The following is a 15,610-nucleotide window of genomic DNA, read 5'->3' as shown; positions in this document are numbered from 1 at the left end:
AGACTGTTGTCCACCATGTAATATAGGGATATACTGTGACATACATAGTGATTATAACTGAGAATATAAACATCCATGGTAGAAGAAAAATAATAATAATAATGTAGGAAGAATGGTATTACAGATGCTCCCTCCACCTGACTTTTCTTAATATTGTTATATTTTTATAATTTTAAAATAATAGTTAGGGCAAGAATGAGAACTGTATTAAGAGACTTTCTTTCTAAGCATTCTGTACTTGTTAATTTATTTTTATGATAAATTATGTTATTATTAAAAATAAATATATGTAGGTTATAAAGCAAAGCTTATTAAAAATAAAACTCTATACACCCAATATCCAATTTAAGAACTGAAACATTACCAATGTTCTTTTTAAGTTCTCTGTGTGGGGCTCCCCAATCCAATTTCACTGTCCTCTACCCCAGAAATAACCACTAATTATGAATTTTGTTTGTAATTGTCTTGATTTCTTCTATTTTACCACATATGTTTGTAACCTGACAACATATTTGCTGTTTGTAAACTTTATAAAATTAGGTATAATTTTTTTCGACCTCTTGTTTTCTTATATTACATTGTAAGACCTTTGCTAAACTAAGCAATTCCACTTAAACTATTTTCTACATGTAGCACAGTGAAGAAAGCCATCTAATTCCATGGAGGTCAGAACAGCAGTTGTAAAACAGAAATTCCCAAACCCATGAGGTAATCCTGGGAAACAGGAGTCAGAGCTCGTGGCTGGCTGCCTCTGGCCACCAATGTCCAGTTCCACTTACCCTCAGGGAGCCCACAAGCAGCTGTGTGTAACACCAGGGCTGAGAGCACTGGTGGAACAAGATACAAGGAAGAAGAGAAAAGGACAGGCAGGAGACTTGTGAATCAATGGTACCCATTTGATTCACAAACCCTTAGACACCCAACACAGACCTCACTTCAAGAAGGTACACTACAAATAATGAAACTCCCAAGGCCACTGACCTCATGATGTGACTAAGGGTCACCTTTTAGCCAAAAATTGGAAGTTAAAAATAGGATTAAACACGACCTAGAAGTCTGTGACTTCATAAGTAATTTTAAATTTAGCACTCTAGTCATCTTTTTCCAAATGCACAATTTCACATCTCAAAGTCAGGCAAATGTTTTAGTTTCATCAGAAAAACCTGTGTGGTATTTTCAATATCCTCTCTTTAGAAGTCCCTAAATTAGAGCACAATTCAAAGCAGAGTGCACATCTGAGCATGTCTATGCTTTAAAACATACGAGATGCCTTGAAGACTGCTGAACCTTCACTACAAAATACCCATGACTTTTGCCCAGTATTCTAGTTAAACTTCCAGAGGCAACTTTATCTATTCTGACAGGTTCAGATATGCTTAATTTCGATCATCTCAGAACTGACAAATGTAATTAGCAGGAATGGAGCAGCTGTGATCTAGCAGGCCAGGGTGTGGTGACGCAGGTGAGAGAGAACAAGGACATGCAATAAGGAACACATGGCACTCACTATGCAAACAAAAGCAAGTATGAGATTCTGTATCATCCTTCCCCCAGGTTGCCCAAGTGCCAGTAATACCTTAAACCACTTGGTATTTTCCAAGTCTTTTGACCTAGGCATGAACCTGGTATCCACTGACATATTATAGCATTTGTCAAAGACTGGACCTATTATTTTATAAGACAGAAATGGCTTCAAGTACTGCCTTTTAAATTTGTACATCTGTTCGGTGCTTGTGTAGTTTGTGTGCTCTCTCTCAGTTTGTTGGTGGCTGGCTTGCCTACTGTGGACAGCAGGGAGGGCGGGCCAATTCTGGCTTAAACATGAACCCATGTTTCAGCCATAGGAATGGTTCTCTGAGAATCATGCTACTCAAAGTGTGGTGCAGGTTCCAGCAGCATGGGCATCACCTGAGAGCTTAGGAGAAATTCAGAATATTAAGCCCCACCTAGAACTACAGAAGCAGAATCCACATTTAAATCCCCAGGTAGTTTGCTGGCATATTAAAACTTGAAAAGCAATCATCTAGAGTTTTTTAGAGTGACTCCTTTTTTACTTTATGTCAGAGAATGTAACTCTCAGAAGTGCCATTCAATAGAAGATGTCTGAATTATATAAATTAGGTATAGACATTATAGATAAGACGATGAATAAGATATGTTTCAGCTCTCAAACAGTTCTCATTCTAACAAGGAGGTAGAGGGGCAGATATCAAGCAAACAATGTAAACATGCTTACTACTATAATAGAGACATACACAAGTGCTAAGAAAATGTGACTCACTCCTTAACACTGACTTCCCACAATACACTTGGCAGGTAGCGTCATCCCTGCCTATAGCAAGCATGCCAAGGATGACTAAGTTCCAGTCTATAAATGGCCCCATTCTTGGGGCTATTTCTATGAGGTTTATGGAGGATCATCAGATTAACCCAAGGTTAATCCAGAAAATCCAGACACTCAGAATCCTCGCATCTCACTGGTCTGTACCCATTTAAGCCAAGAACAATGAATTTACTTTCCTTTTTATGTTCCAGCTTTTTTTTTCACCTTAAAGAACAGATCCTTAATAATAAAGCTATTAATTACATAAATTCAAGAAAACATTTTATTCTTGGCTTAATTTTCACTTTCTCAGTCTAAGGCAGGTGTTCCTAGTCTAGATTCCCTTGGCACTCTGAACTGATCAGAATCATAACTACATAATTAATTGCATAATTAGTTAAGTGTCTGTAAGATCTCATAGATTATAAGATTTAAAGTCTGCATTTTTTGCCAACCTATTCCTAACCCTTAAATTTAGCATATTGCTCAGATTAGAAGCTAAAATAATTTTTGAAACACTGAATAAATGAACTACAGAAATATAGGCAAGAGTAATATTTCCAATAATACTTCCAGATCCATAAAACAATGAAAGACTATCAACTGTGCTACTGATGTAAAAAGACAAAGTATTTCTAGATACTGTAGCTCAGAGGGATTTTAATTTATTGTGGCTATAGAGATAGAAGATTTAAGCCTCAGACTCTTCATCTGCAAAATGTGCAATATGTCAGCTGCTCTCTCAGAGAAGTGAATTTTAAGTGGTTAATCTTTAAGAAGGCCAGTGCAATAGCGATTTTCCTCCATTCTGTATAATTTGCAAGATATATTTTTGTGAATGTTACAGTCTGGGATAATTGGGAGAAAAGGAAAAAAAACTACACATACAACCCAGCCATAGAGTTGAGAAAGTCTCTGGTTCTATCACCAGCTCTGGGGTACTGGGTAGTCTGCTGTCCTAAACTCTAAGGATGGCAGGTTCCCAGGACTAGCTGCATAGCAGGCCCTCAATAAATATCTGTTGAAGGAATACATTAATGACTGAGTGAATGGATGAGTACCTCATAGGCCTGTTGAAAAATAAGTGAAAAAGTAAGTAAAATGATGAGCATTAGAGCCTGTACACATGTAACACTTCAGTCCCTTCATCCTTCTCTATTTCTCACTGGGTTCACGATTTCTGTTGGTTAGAAGGCAAGAGAGAAAAAGATGGCAAAGTTAAAAAAAAACACCTATGGGTACAATGTCATAAAAATAGCTCTTACGAAAAAAACTCGTGTGTGCTCATTTATTTTGCCATTGTATTATAACTTTTGCTTTTAATTTTTACTTATTCAAGATACTTATTAGCCAAACTATCAATTAAATGACAAAAGTTCAAGAGAACAGAGAATTTTCAAATCAATTCATGAACTACCCTAAGGGCCACAGGCAGCCTAGTGTTTGGGCAGCTGGGACAAGCCAACCACAGACAACTATTCAAGGTGGAATCTATCAAGTCAGGAAACCAAGTGAGGTGGACCTGAATTTCTAGCTAATTTGATTTGGACAAGTACTATCTGGAAATACCTCTTCACTTCATTCCTTTTTTGGGCAGGTCCAGCCTGAAGCCTAACTAACAACAAAGATTAGGGAAAGTGGCACTGGGATAAATTTTCAGCTTAATAGAACTTAAGTACCAAACCTTTTCTGTTAAAAATTATTTAAAAAACTTATTGTACTCTCCTGGTTTACTACATCTCCAAGCACAGAAAACAGATATGACAGTTTAAGAGTCTCAGTGACCATTCAGAATTAGACTATGAACCATGCAGGTGTAAGGTCCTTATACCAGAGCTTAGATTCTGGTGAAACTTATCTAATATTCTCTCACCAATTTATTGTCTCCTATACTTCTTAAAAATGCAACCATAGATGGTGTTACTGTAATGAAAAGTTCAGGATATTTAGGTTATGGTAATTAAAATGAACTTCAAGACTTTTTTTTAAAGATTTTATTTATTTATTTTTTAGAGAGGGAAGGGAGGGAGAAAGAGAGAGAGGGAGAAACATCAATGTGCGGTTGCTGGGGGTCATGGCCTGCAACTCAGGCATGTACCCTGACTGGGAATCGAACCTGCGATGCTTTGGTTTGCAGCCCGCGCTCAATCCACTGAGCTATGCCAGTCAGGGCAAGACTTTTTTTTTAAACATCAAACTGGTAAATATGAATTGCTTTTATTAGGTTTTTGAAACTAACACATGCAGATGAAATTTAACAGACAGTAATTTTCAAACACTAAACTTGTCTTTAACTGTACAAGGACCCTTAATTTAGATATTGGGTTGGCCAAAAAGTCTGTTTAGTTTTTTTTCTGTAAAATAAAAGACACATTTTTCATTTTCACCAATAACTTTATTGATTTGGATATTTTGAGTATGTCAGCTACCTCCTGCTATTGGCTTCTAGTGGGTAGAGGCCAGGGGTGCTGCTAAACATCTTCCAATGCATAAGCCAGCCCCATAGCACCTTCTCCATATACTGCACAAATCTTTTTTTGCACTTTAGTTGTATTTTTACATTTCTTGAAATAATAAAGCATAATATACCCAAAATATTGTATATTTTCTTCCACCTTCAATATTAAAAATGGCTGCACAAAAACTCACCAATTTTGATATATTTTTTTAAATGCACGCTAAAATGACAGCTGCCACAATCCAATCTAAAAAAATTGTTTCAAATGAAGTTAAAGACAACTAAGCACTACTGGAATCATTGTATGGAAAAAACTAAATGAACTTTTTGGCCAACCCAATGCTTTAGAGTCACAGGGGAGAAGAAAATAAACCTCAACTTGCATTCACATTGATTTCTCCAAATTAAGCATTAAATGCATCAGTTTCATTGCACCTCAGTGTGTGGAGACAGAATTTCTGATTAGTATCTATGCTATCATGACCTCTCCCCCTTTCATTGCTATCCAGTCCAGAAGTTAACGTTATCCTGTCACATTTTATGAAATGTTAGTTTATATCTATTTCACAACAGCTGTTGTTCAACTTTCAGGAAGCATGTAACTTCAGTTATGAAGTAAATGCCAACACAGTTTGCAAATACAAACAACAGTACAGGAACTTAGACACTTCCGGGAAATTAGACACCAGAAATTATGGAAAATTAGATGCCAGCCAGCCATGAATCAGGTATGTAGTTACTAGCTCCAAATTCTAATACTCTATATATCTGGGAAGAAAGAAGGTACCTAGCATGATTTTCCATATCAGGATTATTCTCTTGGCTAGAGGTGGTGGTGGCAGGGAGGGGGGAGTGTCTGAGGACCAGTGATTAGAAGTATGACAGCCACATTCCTTCCCAGTGGAGGACCTGTGAAAGCAGCTGCAAATGCTCAGCCATCAGCAGCCTGTGTGGCTTGTCAATGGACACCAGGCCCCATCAGTTTTTGTTGAATGTATGCAAGAAATTAAGCAGAACTCCAAGATATTCAGACTGAGAGTCATCTGCAAACCAGTTTTCTTTAATACCAGCCTAAAAATGCTGGGACTTAAACCCTCGTTCAATAAAACTGAGGGATGGGTGGACAGATACCTGTGGATATTAGAAGATGTATGGTACAGTGAAAGGTAATATCTGAAAATGTTCGTCTCAACTATGGCATAACACCTAAACAAAACTGGGCACTGCATGGAAAACCTGAGGCACAGCAAGGTTATTGCCATTAAAAAGGATGTAGCTCACAAAGAAATTTTTATTAATATTAAGCGTAAGTCCAGTATGTCTTTGTGTCACACAGGTATAGATTCACTAAGATAGTACAGTAGTCCCCCTTATCTGCAGGGGATACACTCCAAGACGTCCAGTGGATGTCTGAATCTACAAACAGTACCAAACCCTGAGTACACTGTGTTTTTTTCCTATGCATACATACATACACTCATACATACATACATACACCCACACACTTTATGACTTCTCTTTGGCATATCTGAATTGCTAGCATCACTACTCTTGTACTTTGGGGTCATTTTTAAGTTAAATAAAGGTTACTAAAACACATGCACAGCGATGCAGGGACAGTTGATCTAATAACCAAGATAGCTACCGAGTGACTAAGAGGTGGGTAGCATATAAAATGTGGAGATGCTGGACAAAGGGATGACTCAGAACAGAGCAGGACAGCATGAGATTTCATAATGCTACTCAGAATTGTGTGCAATTTACAACTTCTAAATGAATTTTCCAATGTTAAATATTTTCAGACCATGCTGACCACAGGTAACTGAAACCACAGAAGCAAAACCGTTCATAATGGGGGACTACTGTAAACCCCTCCAGGGAAGAGTAGACTTCCACAGTATGGAGTAAACTTTCTTTGATGAGTAAAGCTTAACGCATCAATTGAAATCAACCTTTCATTTAAGAGCTCCTATTTTATTCTTCTGTTGAATTTAAAGAACATATTGAGAATAATTACAAGTTCCCAACTGCAGAGTTAAACTTTCAACTCTGTCAATTAAGCAGTTCTGCTAACAGAGAAAATTCAACCCTTCACTATCAGAGAACTAGTATATGGAACACCTTACAGAAAGGCCAGCTTCTGGAAACCCTGCTATTGAATAATGAAGTATCCTAGCAGGCACAGAGAAAAATCTTTCAGTGGGTTGACATTCTGGCTGCAAAAGCAGAAAGTGCTTTCTTGTTGAACATTTTTTACGCATCTCTACTTCTTAACAACAATTCATCAACTCCTCTAGTACCTCTTTATTTTAAAACAAGGTATATAACCCAGGTTGGTCTCTACAAGTTTTATATTCGAAAACTGTAGTCATGACACATTACTGTTTGGTATCTAACTGTTTATCTCTCAACAATGAAATCTAATACTTTTCTAGATCAGAAATTGAACTCTCTTTATGCTCTTACAATCATGTGGATTTTAGGCCACTGGGTCTACTTTAGAATGTGACTTGCTTACTGAAACTGAGAATTTACAATAATTTCTGACAGGATTACACTACTTCCTTCAAATTCAATGAAAGGAGGTGAAGAAAGCTATGCTCTTACAGGAAGGGTAAGATAAACAGTGGACTTCTGCTAAAAATACTCTTACTTTCCTTTTATTCAAAGGTAACTATTTTAGTATAAGTAGTAGAAATAAGGAATACATGTTTTGAATTCAAATGCTAATATTGCTTTCATTCCTTATATGAAAGGAAAATAATGGAAACTAAAAAATAAGTCAGTAAAGTGAAGAAGTTACATTTGGCCCTGACCACATGAACACTCAGCACGTTATTTCTTACTTAAGACTGATTAATGGCAGATGCTGCCATTTATTATGGTCCAGATATTTCTGCTGTTTTGGAGCATGTAATGTCCTGGCAGAGCAGTTTATCAACCTTAGGATTACTGACATTTTAGGTCAGATAACTCTTCACTCTGTGGGCTGTCCTGTGTGTTGTGGAATATTCAGCAGCATCCTTAATCTCTACTCACTAGATGCCACTGGCATCTGCCCCATCTAGTTGTGACAAACAAAATGTCTCTAGACATTGCTAAACATTCTCTGCGGGGCCAATTCACCCCAGGTTGAGAACTACTGGCACAGAATATAAAGAAGTCAAATAGTGAAACAAGATTAAGACTTAAACTTCTCCAGTTTTTTCAATAACAGTTCAAATAGGTGCATACTCCAAACCCTCAAATGACTGAAGAGAATTCAATTTCGGTGTACAGCAATAACAAAAACCCAATTTCAGTGTTAAGTATAACTTAAGATGTTTTCACCTCAAACAGACTTTTAGACTTAATCTTTTAATTAGGTTTAAATTTCAGATTTTGATTTTTAAATTTATAACAAGTTAACAGTGAATCCTCACATCAGCATCCAGGTCTGCTCTTGGAGGAGGGAGATAAGGAAGCCCCTGGAGCCTAGTGTGCTGCCAGAGCTCAGTGCTCTACCCTAGCCCCAAGTTCCTGGCTTGGGCTTTTGCCACCATGTCAAGTATCTGACAGTGAGTCACTGCTGAGAGGGCTTCTTCTTAGAACATGTCCTTCTTTCTAGATACACTGGGTCTTTCCTTTATTCAAAGGGTTCATCAACATTAACTTTTAAAAAGCTACTTTTGCATTCTAACTGCTACTTTGTCTTGCTGTGTATGCTTTTGCTGTTAAAAATAGCTTATTATTTATTATTTCAGACACTGTCCTAAAATGAAAGCATACTTACTAATTCATTTGATCAAAATTCTCCGAAGGATGTGAGGTCCTAAATCACAAGTAGTCAGAACTGTTCTCTCTATATATTATTGTTACAGATACACTTACCCATTATGGAAAATGGATGCTGACTTTGCCAAGGATCTACTCTTCAGCCTTGCAGATACCACTCTATCTGATGCAAAGCCATGCAGAGAATAAGAATATGGAGACAAAGACTATTCACATAAACTTCCTATCTTCTTTTTTAATGTTTTCCAAGAGAACAGAGTCAAATTATTAGGTTTACCCCTCCAAGTTCCATGGACACAATGCTTGGTCCTGTTAGGTCTTACATCTAAGTTCGCTCAGATTTAAAGACAGTTGTTAAATGTGGTGGATACCGGCCAGCAGTATCCATCTCTGCTGTGGATGCTCGTCGAAACACGAGAAAAACATACACAGAGACAACCAGGTCCTGTGGGGAAACAGAGACAGAACGGCCACTCTCTCTAGTGGAGAGTGCCCTGTTTCCATTCCCAAGCAGATTTTTTATTGAGAATACAGACTTAGTTTGTGGATTCACAGTCTGGCAGAAAAGATCAAAAGAAGTAGGTGACTTACAAAGGTGCAGACAGAACCCCTGCTGTGATTCAGGGCAGAGCTTCGGGTTTTATCACTATAGGACCTAAAAGCTAGTCTCGTTTCCTGCTTGTGCCTTCATATTCTAATTTAATAACATCCTCCAGCAAGCAGATCTCACAGGATCTTGCATATTCTATGTCACAGGCCTGATTACCCTGGGGGTCTGCCGTTTCTGGTCTGGGGTGCACCGCCCCTATTTCCACAGGCCTGAGTCAACAGAGGAGACAAAGGCAGACAGGAGACTTGGATTTCTCACAACTTAGAACAAGGACTTAGGCTTTGACAAAGCCGAGGGGGCAGGGGTTGATGTCCATCACCCCTTCATTTCCACAGCCCCAAATCTCTTCCCAGAAGCCTCCTCATGATCATGCCTGTGTTAGGCGATTCCCTCCGTGGGAAATCTTACCCGTCATTGGCTAACTGATCAAGCTTAGGAGGTCAGGCACAGAACAGGCAGCGTTCATGGCAGGGAAATAAGGTTTGTCTCCTTAGTGGCTCCTGGTCCGGAGGTCTCTCACTCAGCTTAAGTCACGGGGGGTTACAGCTTCCTGAGACCAGGCAGGGTGGCCCCCAACCCTTAAAGTTAAAGTTTTTTTTATTTGTGTTATGGTCTTTTGAATTCTTGAATAATCATAATTCATTTGTCATACTCTAATTTAGACACAGGAAAGCCAATGGATGACACGTCTGTAAACTGCCTGTCCTAGGTTAGGTTACTCTTATGTACCTATAAAAAAAGATGTGTGTGCACACACAAAAACACAAAAGTATTTCCAAAAGTGCACAACATAACATGCTTGCTACGTCCCATGTAATGCTGTATTCCAGGCACAAGGAACCATTGCAACAATATCCCCATGAATAGCAGCCCCTGCAAGTTACTAACAGCTTAACAGATATAAACATAATAGATACATACCATCAAAACTACCTTGCTCAGAAGCCATGTGCAACAGCTGATTGTATGTTGCCACTGAAGGCTGATAAACAAAGACTCCGGAATTGAAGCAGTCAGGCCACCCTGGATCTGGTGCTGCTGACAATTCTTCTCTCTCAAAAAGATCATCAATATTTGCTAAAACCTGATTCAAAAGGGAAGAGGGAAAACATTACAGAAATGTTCTGCTGCAGTACACCCTTCTTAAGCTCTCCCCAAGTTATCCAACACAAAAGATGCAATCTACAGTTGGTCTTAACGATTCAGGTGACAGCTGTAAGGCAGCCATGGCTTACTCTGCTTCATCGCTTGACACCTTTTTAAAATCTGAACTTTACTGTCATGTCTTGATAGCATTCCCCAAATGCCTAATTCATCTCATTACTATATACAACTTTTTTATTTTTAAAAATATATTTTATTGATTATGTTATTACTGTTGTTCCATTCCCCCGTCTGCTTTTATGCCCCTTCGCCTTGCAACCCCCTCCCACCCGCATTCCCCCCACCCACCCTCAGTTCATGTCCATGGGTCATACATATAAGTTCTTTGGCTTCCTGAACTATTCTTAACCACCCCCTGTCTATTTTGTACCTACCATTTATTCTTCTTATTCCCTGTACCTTTTCCCCCATTCTCCTCCCTCCCCCTCCCCACTGATAACCCTCCATGTGATCTCAATTTCTGTGATTCTATTCCTGTTCTAGTTCTTTGCTTAGTTTGTTTTTTAAATATACATGTGTGTATGTATACACACATCTTTTTAGCCATCAATGCCACACTCACCAGAGTATCTGCATCCATGAACACACATTTTGAATACTGTGTAAGTGACCAGCAATGGAGTTTAGTTAACGTAACACCCAACTCAGGCCTCTTCATTAAGGTTAGATGAGCAGAATCACCACTGTCCAAAACGTCTACTATGATGATTTCATCAAAGACTGTCTCTAAAACTTTTCTGTCAAAAGAAAATTAAAAAACAGAGCTTAGCATCTTTCTAGAACAAGTGGCATCTAACATAAGATTGCATCCTTATTAGCCTATCCATGCATTAGTAGAGCAATCTGTTACTTTGGAATAGTACAATCTTTTAAATACATACTAATTTACCTCAGGACAAATTATGTTAATTTGCATGTATAGTTAACCTCACTAAAATAATAAGAACTGCTTATGGTGAGCATGAAGCACTTGTCTTACTTTACTATAGAAGTTTTCTATTTTTAATTGTACTACTGATTACCAAGCAAATTGTGGAAATAGCCTGTAAAAGTGTGACTCACATGTGGTAAGAGTATATCTTTGCAACAGCCTATGTATTTAACTATGATATCTTATTAGAACTGATTCTTTCTGACTACCATATATTTTTACAAATCATGCTGAGTAAATTACAATAATGTCTGCAATGAAGCCTCTAACTAATCATTTTTTTGCTGAAGAAGTTGACAGAGAACTGCTTGAATATGTGTGTTCCAAAACAAGTGAAGGGACTCAGTTATTTAGTTGCCATGTTTTTAGAATAGAATATAGCCAGCATTTATTATGTGTTTAGCACCCGTGGCGTAATGAGAGACTCACTTCAGTTTCTGAAGTACAACTTTTCTCTGTGCCCCAAATTAACTAAAGATTTATTTTAGAAAGCAATCTTGAGGTGGATTAAGGGGAGGTATACTTAGGTAAGACACTAAATTCAGCACAAGTTATAACATATAAGGACAGATCATCATCGAAAGTTTGTAATGTCAAACATGCAGAACGAAACTGGCATATTATCTGTATCCAGTGTACATCTGTCTTCTTACACACATCCTCACCAAACAGACTACAAATTACGACATATACACTAGGAGGTAAACTTTTTGGCATTTCTAAAATTACCCTTTAGAAACAAGGTTGTTTGTGTACATATATGTATGTAGGTAGATATAGATATGTATTCTCCTTTTCAGAGGTCCTTGGCATGCGCTTACATATTTTCAAAAAAGTCACAAAAAGATATTTTTAATTTCTAAGAGGGACAAAAGAATGAAAAAATAAACACAATACAGAGCTGCTAGTGTGCCTAGATATTTTCAATATTGTTAGTATTATGAACTATGTACTTCATTCAGATACCTCAAAATTTAATTCCAACAAATCAAAGTGATCTAATCCAATCAACAAGCAGCTTGTACCCGTCAGAGTGCAACCCCAAGTTCAGAAAGTCTGTTGGCAAATATACTGACCTATTCATTTGTGAATAAAGATATTTAAGTTACAAATGTCAACTAGCAGTGAAGAAAACTGCTATTTTCTTTCAAAGTCACCTGAGGTTTCCCTGGTTTGAGACAGGAAATCAAGTAGCCCTTGCTGCATTTTGGGAAAGGAGTGCAGGTAACGTGTGACCACATAAAGGGAACATCTAGAAGGAAACCTTGTTAAGGGCGAGTCTTTCTCCTTTTTAGAATCAGTGAGAGCATGGGATAGACTACAATATCACGGATCAAGCTCTGCAAGGGAGTTTGGGTAGAATGGCTCTCAAAAGCTAGACAGAGGTTTCAGACTCTGGACTCCTTTACTCAGGAACTCACATCTTTCTTCCAGATGCTCAAGCCCTGAAAAAGGTATGGCCTCAGTGCCCACGGATGCCTGCCAGAAATGGGAGAGGAACATCAGAGCACCACGACAGACTGGCAGCAAAGTCCTTACCTCATGGAGTCTGAGACCTGTGGGGTGGTGAGCACCACCAGCCTCCTGGTGGTCTTGTGCTGTTTCAGAGATGAGCCTAGGACCAGGGCTCCTTTGGCGTAGGAATCGTTTGTGGTCAGTGTCACAAAGGCCTGATCTTAATACAAAGGGAAAAAAAAACCACACTCATTACTATTACAAATGTCCACCCTCGAGAAAAAGCTACTCTAGGACGCTTTGTAACCAAATAATTTGTCAAAAATCAGTTCCTCTCCCAATTTAGGATCCAGACAAGCTAAATTCTTAGACTAGCTTAACACTCAGAGGGTGAATCTGAGGCAATTAACAGGTAGTAGTGAAGAGACAGAGAAGTGCAATTTCTGTTTCTCCTTTAAGGTACCATGGACAATATTTCCAACCAAGCACAAATCCAACAAATAACCCCAATTGAGAGTGTCTGAAAGCAGAGGCCATATTCTTCATTTGGATGGTTACATTTCTGCCAGGCCTTGGGCTTTTTATACTGTTTCCTCAACTTGGAGCAAAGGCCACCCCACCACCCCTCAAGTGTCACTTTCCGTGTCTTTGCTCCAATGTAACCTCCTCAGAGAGTACTTTTCTTCTAAATGCTTCTCTATAAAGAGTGGCCAATCGCTGTTAAATGGACTTAGGAATCACTTCACAAGGTCTAACACATGTGCCTTTTCCTTGGAGAAACAAGAGATACCCTCTACCCTGGACCTTGGCCCCTCCCCTCAACATATTCCTCTCGTTCTTTTTCTCTTACACACAAACACACACACAATTGTTTCCTATAATCACTTAACAGCCGGGATCAAAGACAAGAGAAGGATTATTCTTCCTACTAAACAAACCCCATCCACCTAGACTAGCAGCCCAGCCACTGGGATTTCCCCAGGCTTTCCCTGGGAGGATTCGGGGGCATACTCTGTTTCTGAGGGGATTTTAACATGAGCAGTTTGGTGGGCATCCAAGTGTACAGGATGCCTGGGATCAATCTCTGGCAGGGGTCACTCGGGGGCACTGTCGTCCAAACAGGGAGTTGGAACATTTTGTCACAAAGTCATTCTCTGTCTTAGGTTTCCTAATTCTCCCTTTGCCCATTTTCCAACGTGGAGGCAGGAGGCCGTGGGAATTACGTTGAGAAGTGAGAGGGAAGTGCAGGTGGTTAGCTGCGTCGGCAACCCGCCCCCGACTCCCGAAGGAGGGCCATCTTCACACGTAGTGCCCGCCTCTCTTCCAGGCAAGCCCACTGCTACTACGCAGTAGAAAGACTGGTGTTCCCCGTCCCCGAGGGCCACCGGCTTCCCAGCCAGTCCCCGTTCTGGAAAGCGCACAGGAGGGACACCTGTCTCTAGACAAGCCCATCACCCTCTGCACTGGTTCCTTTAACTCCTCAAAAGACGTTTCAGTCTGCCCCAAAGGTACTTGATGTGGGGCATAATGAATGATGATATTTCACTGAACCTGGTCCAGATTCCAGGGGATCAGGAAGAAAATTTTAGTAGAGGAGTCAAGGGTTTCAGGAAGCAAGGGTATAGGTGATTTCCAAGACGAAGCACAAGGATAGAACAAATGCTTCAGACCCTGGGCTGCAACACCAGACCGACTAAACACGATAAGGTACGGGAATGACCAGACACTTCGGTAGAACTTCCACTTCCCCACAGACAGGTCACATCTGCAGTCTTTTTGCAGTTCCACTGCTCTAAGTAACATCCCCCGCTATCTGTTTCCCCACGATGGGAAAGACCAGTTACCTCAGAGCCTCCGTCCAGAGCAGATCCGCCTAGCGGCCCGGACACCTCGCAACAAGTGGGCCCGCGCCCTCCCACCGCCCAGCTCCGGCTCCGGCTCCCCGAAACCGGCCCCAAAGGCCTAAATATAGTCTCGGCATGACCGCAGCGCCGGGGGCCGGCAGCGGAGGAGCTGGGCTGCCCCTGGGAGTTCCAGCCCGCGGGCGGCGGGGGGCCCCTCGATGCCACCGCACCCCCAGCGCCGGACTGGAGCCCCGGGGCACCGGCTCCCCACCCCCACTCGGCCCCGCACAGCTACTCCACCTCCCGGCCTTCACGGTGAGAGCAGGAGGAAGGGCAAGGAGACGGAAAAGGGAACCTGGGCCCCGGCGGAGGCCCAGGCTCTGCCTGCCTGTGCACCACTGCGCCCCCGGGGCTGTGGAGCAGCGGAGGGGCGGCTGACGCAGGAACGCCACGCCCGGCTGCAATCAGCCTACAACTTCGCGGCCGGTCCTCGGGCACGGAACTCCCCTGGTTGGAGGGGCGGGGAGGGGCGGGGAGGAGCGGGGAGGCGGTGGGGCTGCGAGGGGCCGTGCGGGGCGAAGAGCCGCAGGTCCCGGGGCGGCGGGGCTGGACCCGCTGGGCGGAGGGTGGCGCGGCGAGTACCTGCCATGGTGCTGCCGGGCCGTGGCCGCCGCAGCCGCAGGCTGTTGGCTGAGAGAAGCCGGGCGCCGGGCTCTAGGAGGGAGCGCAGCCGGCTGGTAGGCGCGGCAGGAGCCGAGCGTCCGGCAGGAAAGCTCTTATAGCGTCCGTCACGTGGCCACGCACGCTCCCGGCGCCCGCTGACTGCAGCCCTACTCACCGACCCGCGGGGGGCGGTGGCCTTGCGGCTGCGGGACCCGGGCTCCTTCCCGGCTCCTGCGTCCCTTTCGCTGGGTTCCAGGCCCGGCTCTCCGGAACCTCCAGTCTTGCTCTCGTGGCACACTTGTTTAGCACCGCGCGCCCTCAGTGCCCCCGGGAGCTGGGAATTTGGATGAGAACTTTGGGAAGGTGGGTGTCATCAGCAGGACAAACT

The 15,610-nt window shown here is 41.6% G+C and overlaps 1 protein-coding gene across 2 annotated transcripts in view; it reads right to left on the bottom strand.

Moving 5' to 3' along the window:
• Positions 1–15,382, bottom strand: part of GYG1 (glycogenin 1) — a 32,864-nt gene extending 17,482 nt beyond the window's left edge. The window contains exons 1-4 of one of the 2 annotated variants that reach the window (XM_045851299.1): positions 15,202–15,382; positions 12,800–12,935; positions 10,892–11,066; positions 10,087–10,249 (exon numbers count right to left, since the gene is read on the bottom strand). In XM_045851299.1, the coding sequence (XP_045707255.1) occupies positions 10,087–10,249; positions 10,892–11,066; positions 12,800–12,935; positions 15,202–15,208 (481 nt within the window). In that variant the 5' untranslated portion in view covers positions 15,209–15,382. Of the gene's footprint in view, positions 1–10,086; positions 10,250–10,891; positions 11,067–12,799; positions 12,936–14,559; positions 14,717–15,201 lie in introns of those variants that run through there. The other variant, XM_045851301.1, reaches the window with a different exon arrangement.
• Between the last annotated feature and the right edge of the window lie 228 nt (positions 15,383–15,610).

The sequence above is a fragment of the Phyllostomus hastatus genome, unplaced genomic scaffold (assembly GCF_019186645.2).
Source record: "Phyllostomus hastatus isolate PE091 unplaced genomic scaffold, TTU_PhHast_1.1 phas_contig_86, whole genome shotgun sequence".
Lineage (NCBI taxonomy): Eukaryota > Metazoa > Chordata > Mammalia > Chiroptera > Phyllostomidae > Phyllostomus > Phyllostomus hastatus.
This window is presented reverse-complemented; position numbering and strand designations above follow the sequence as displayed.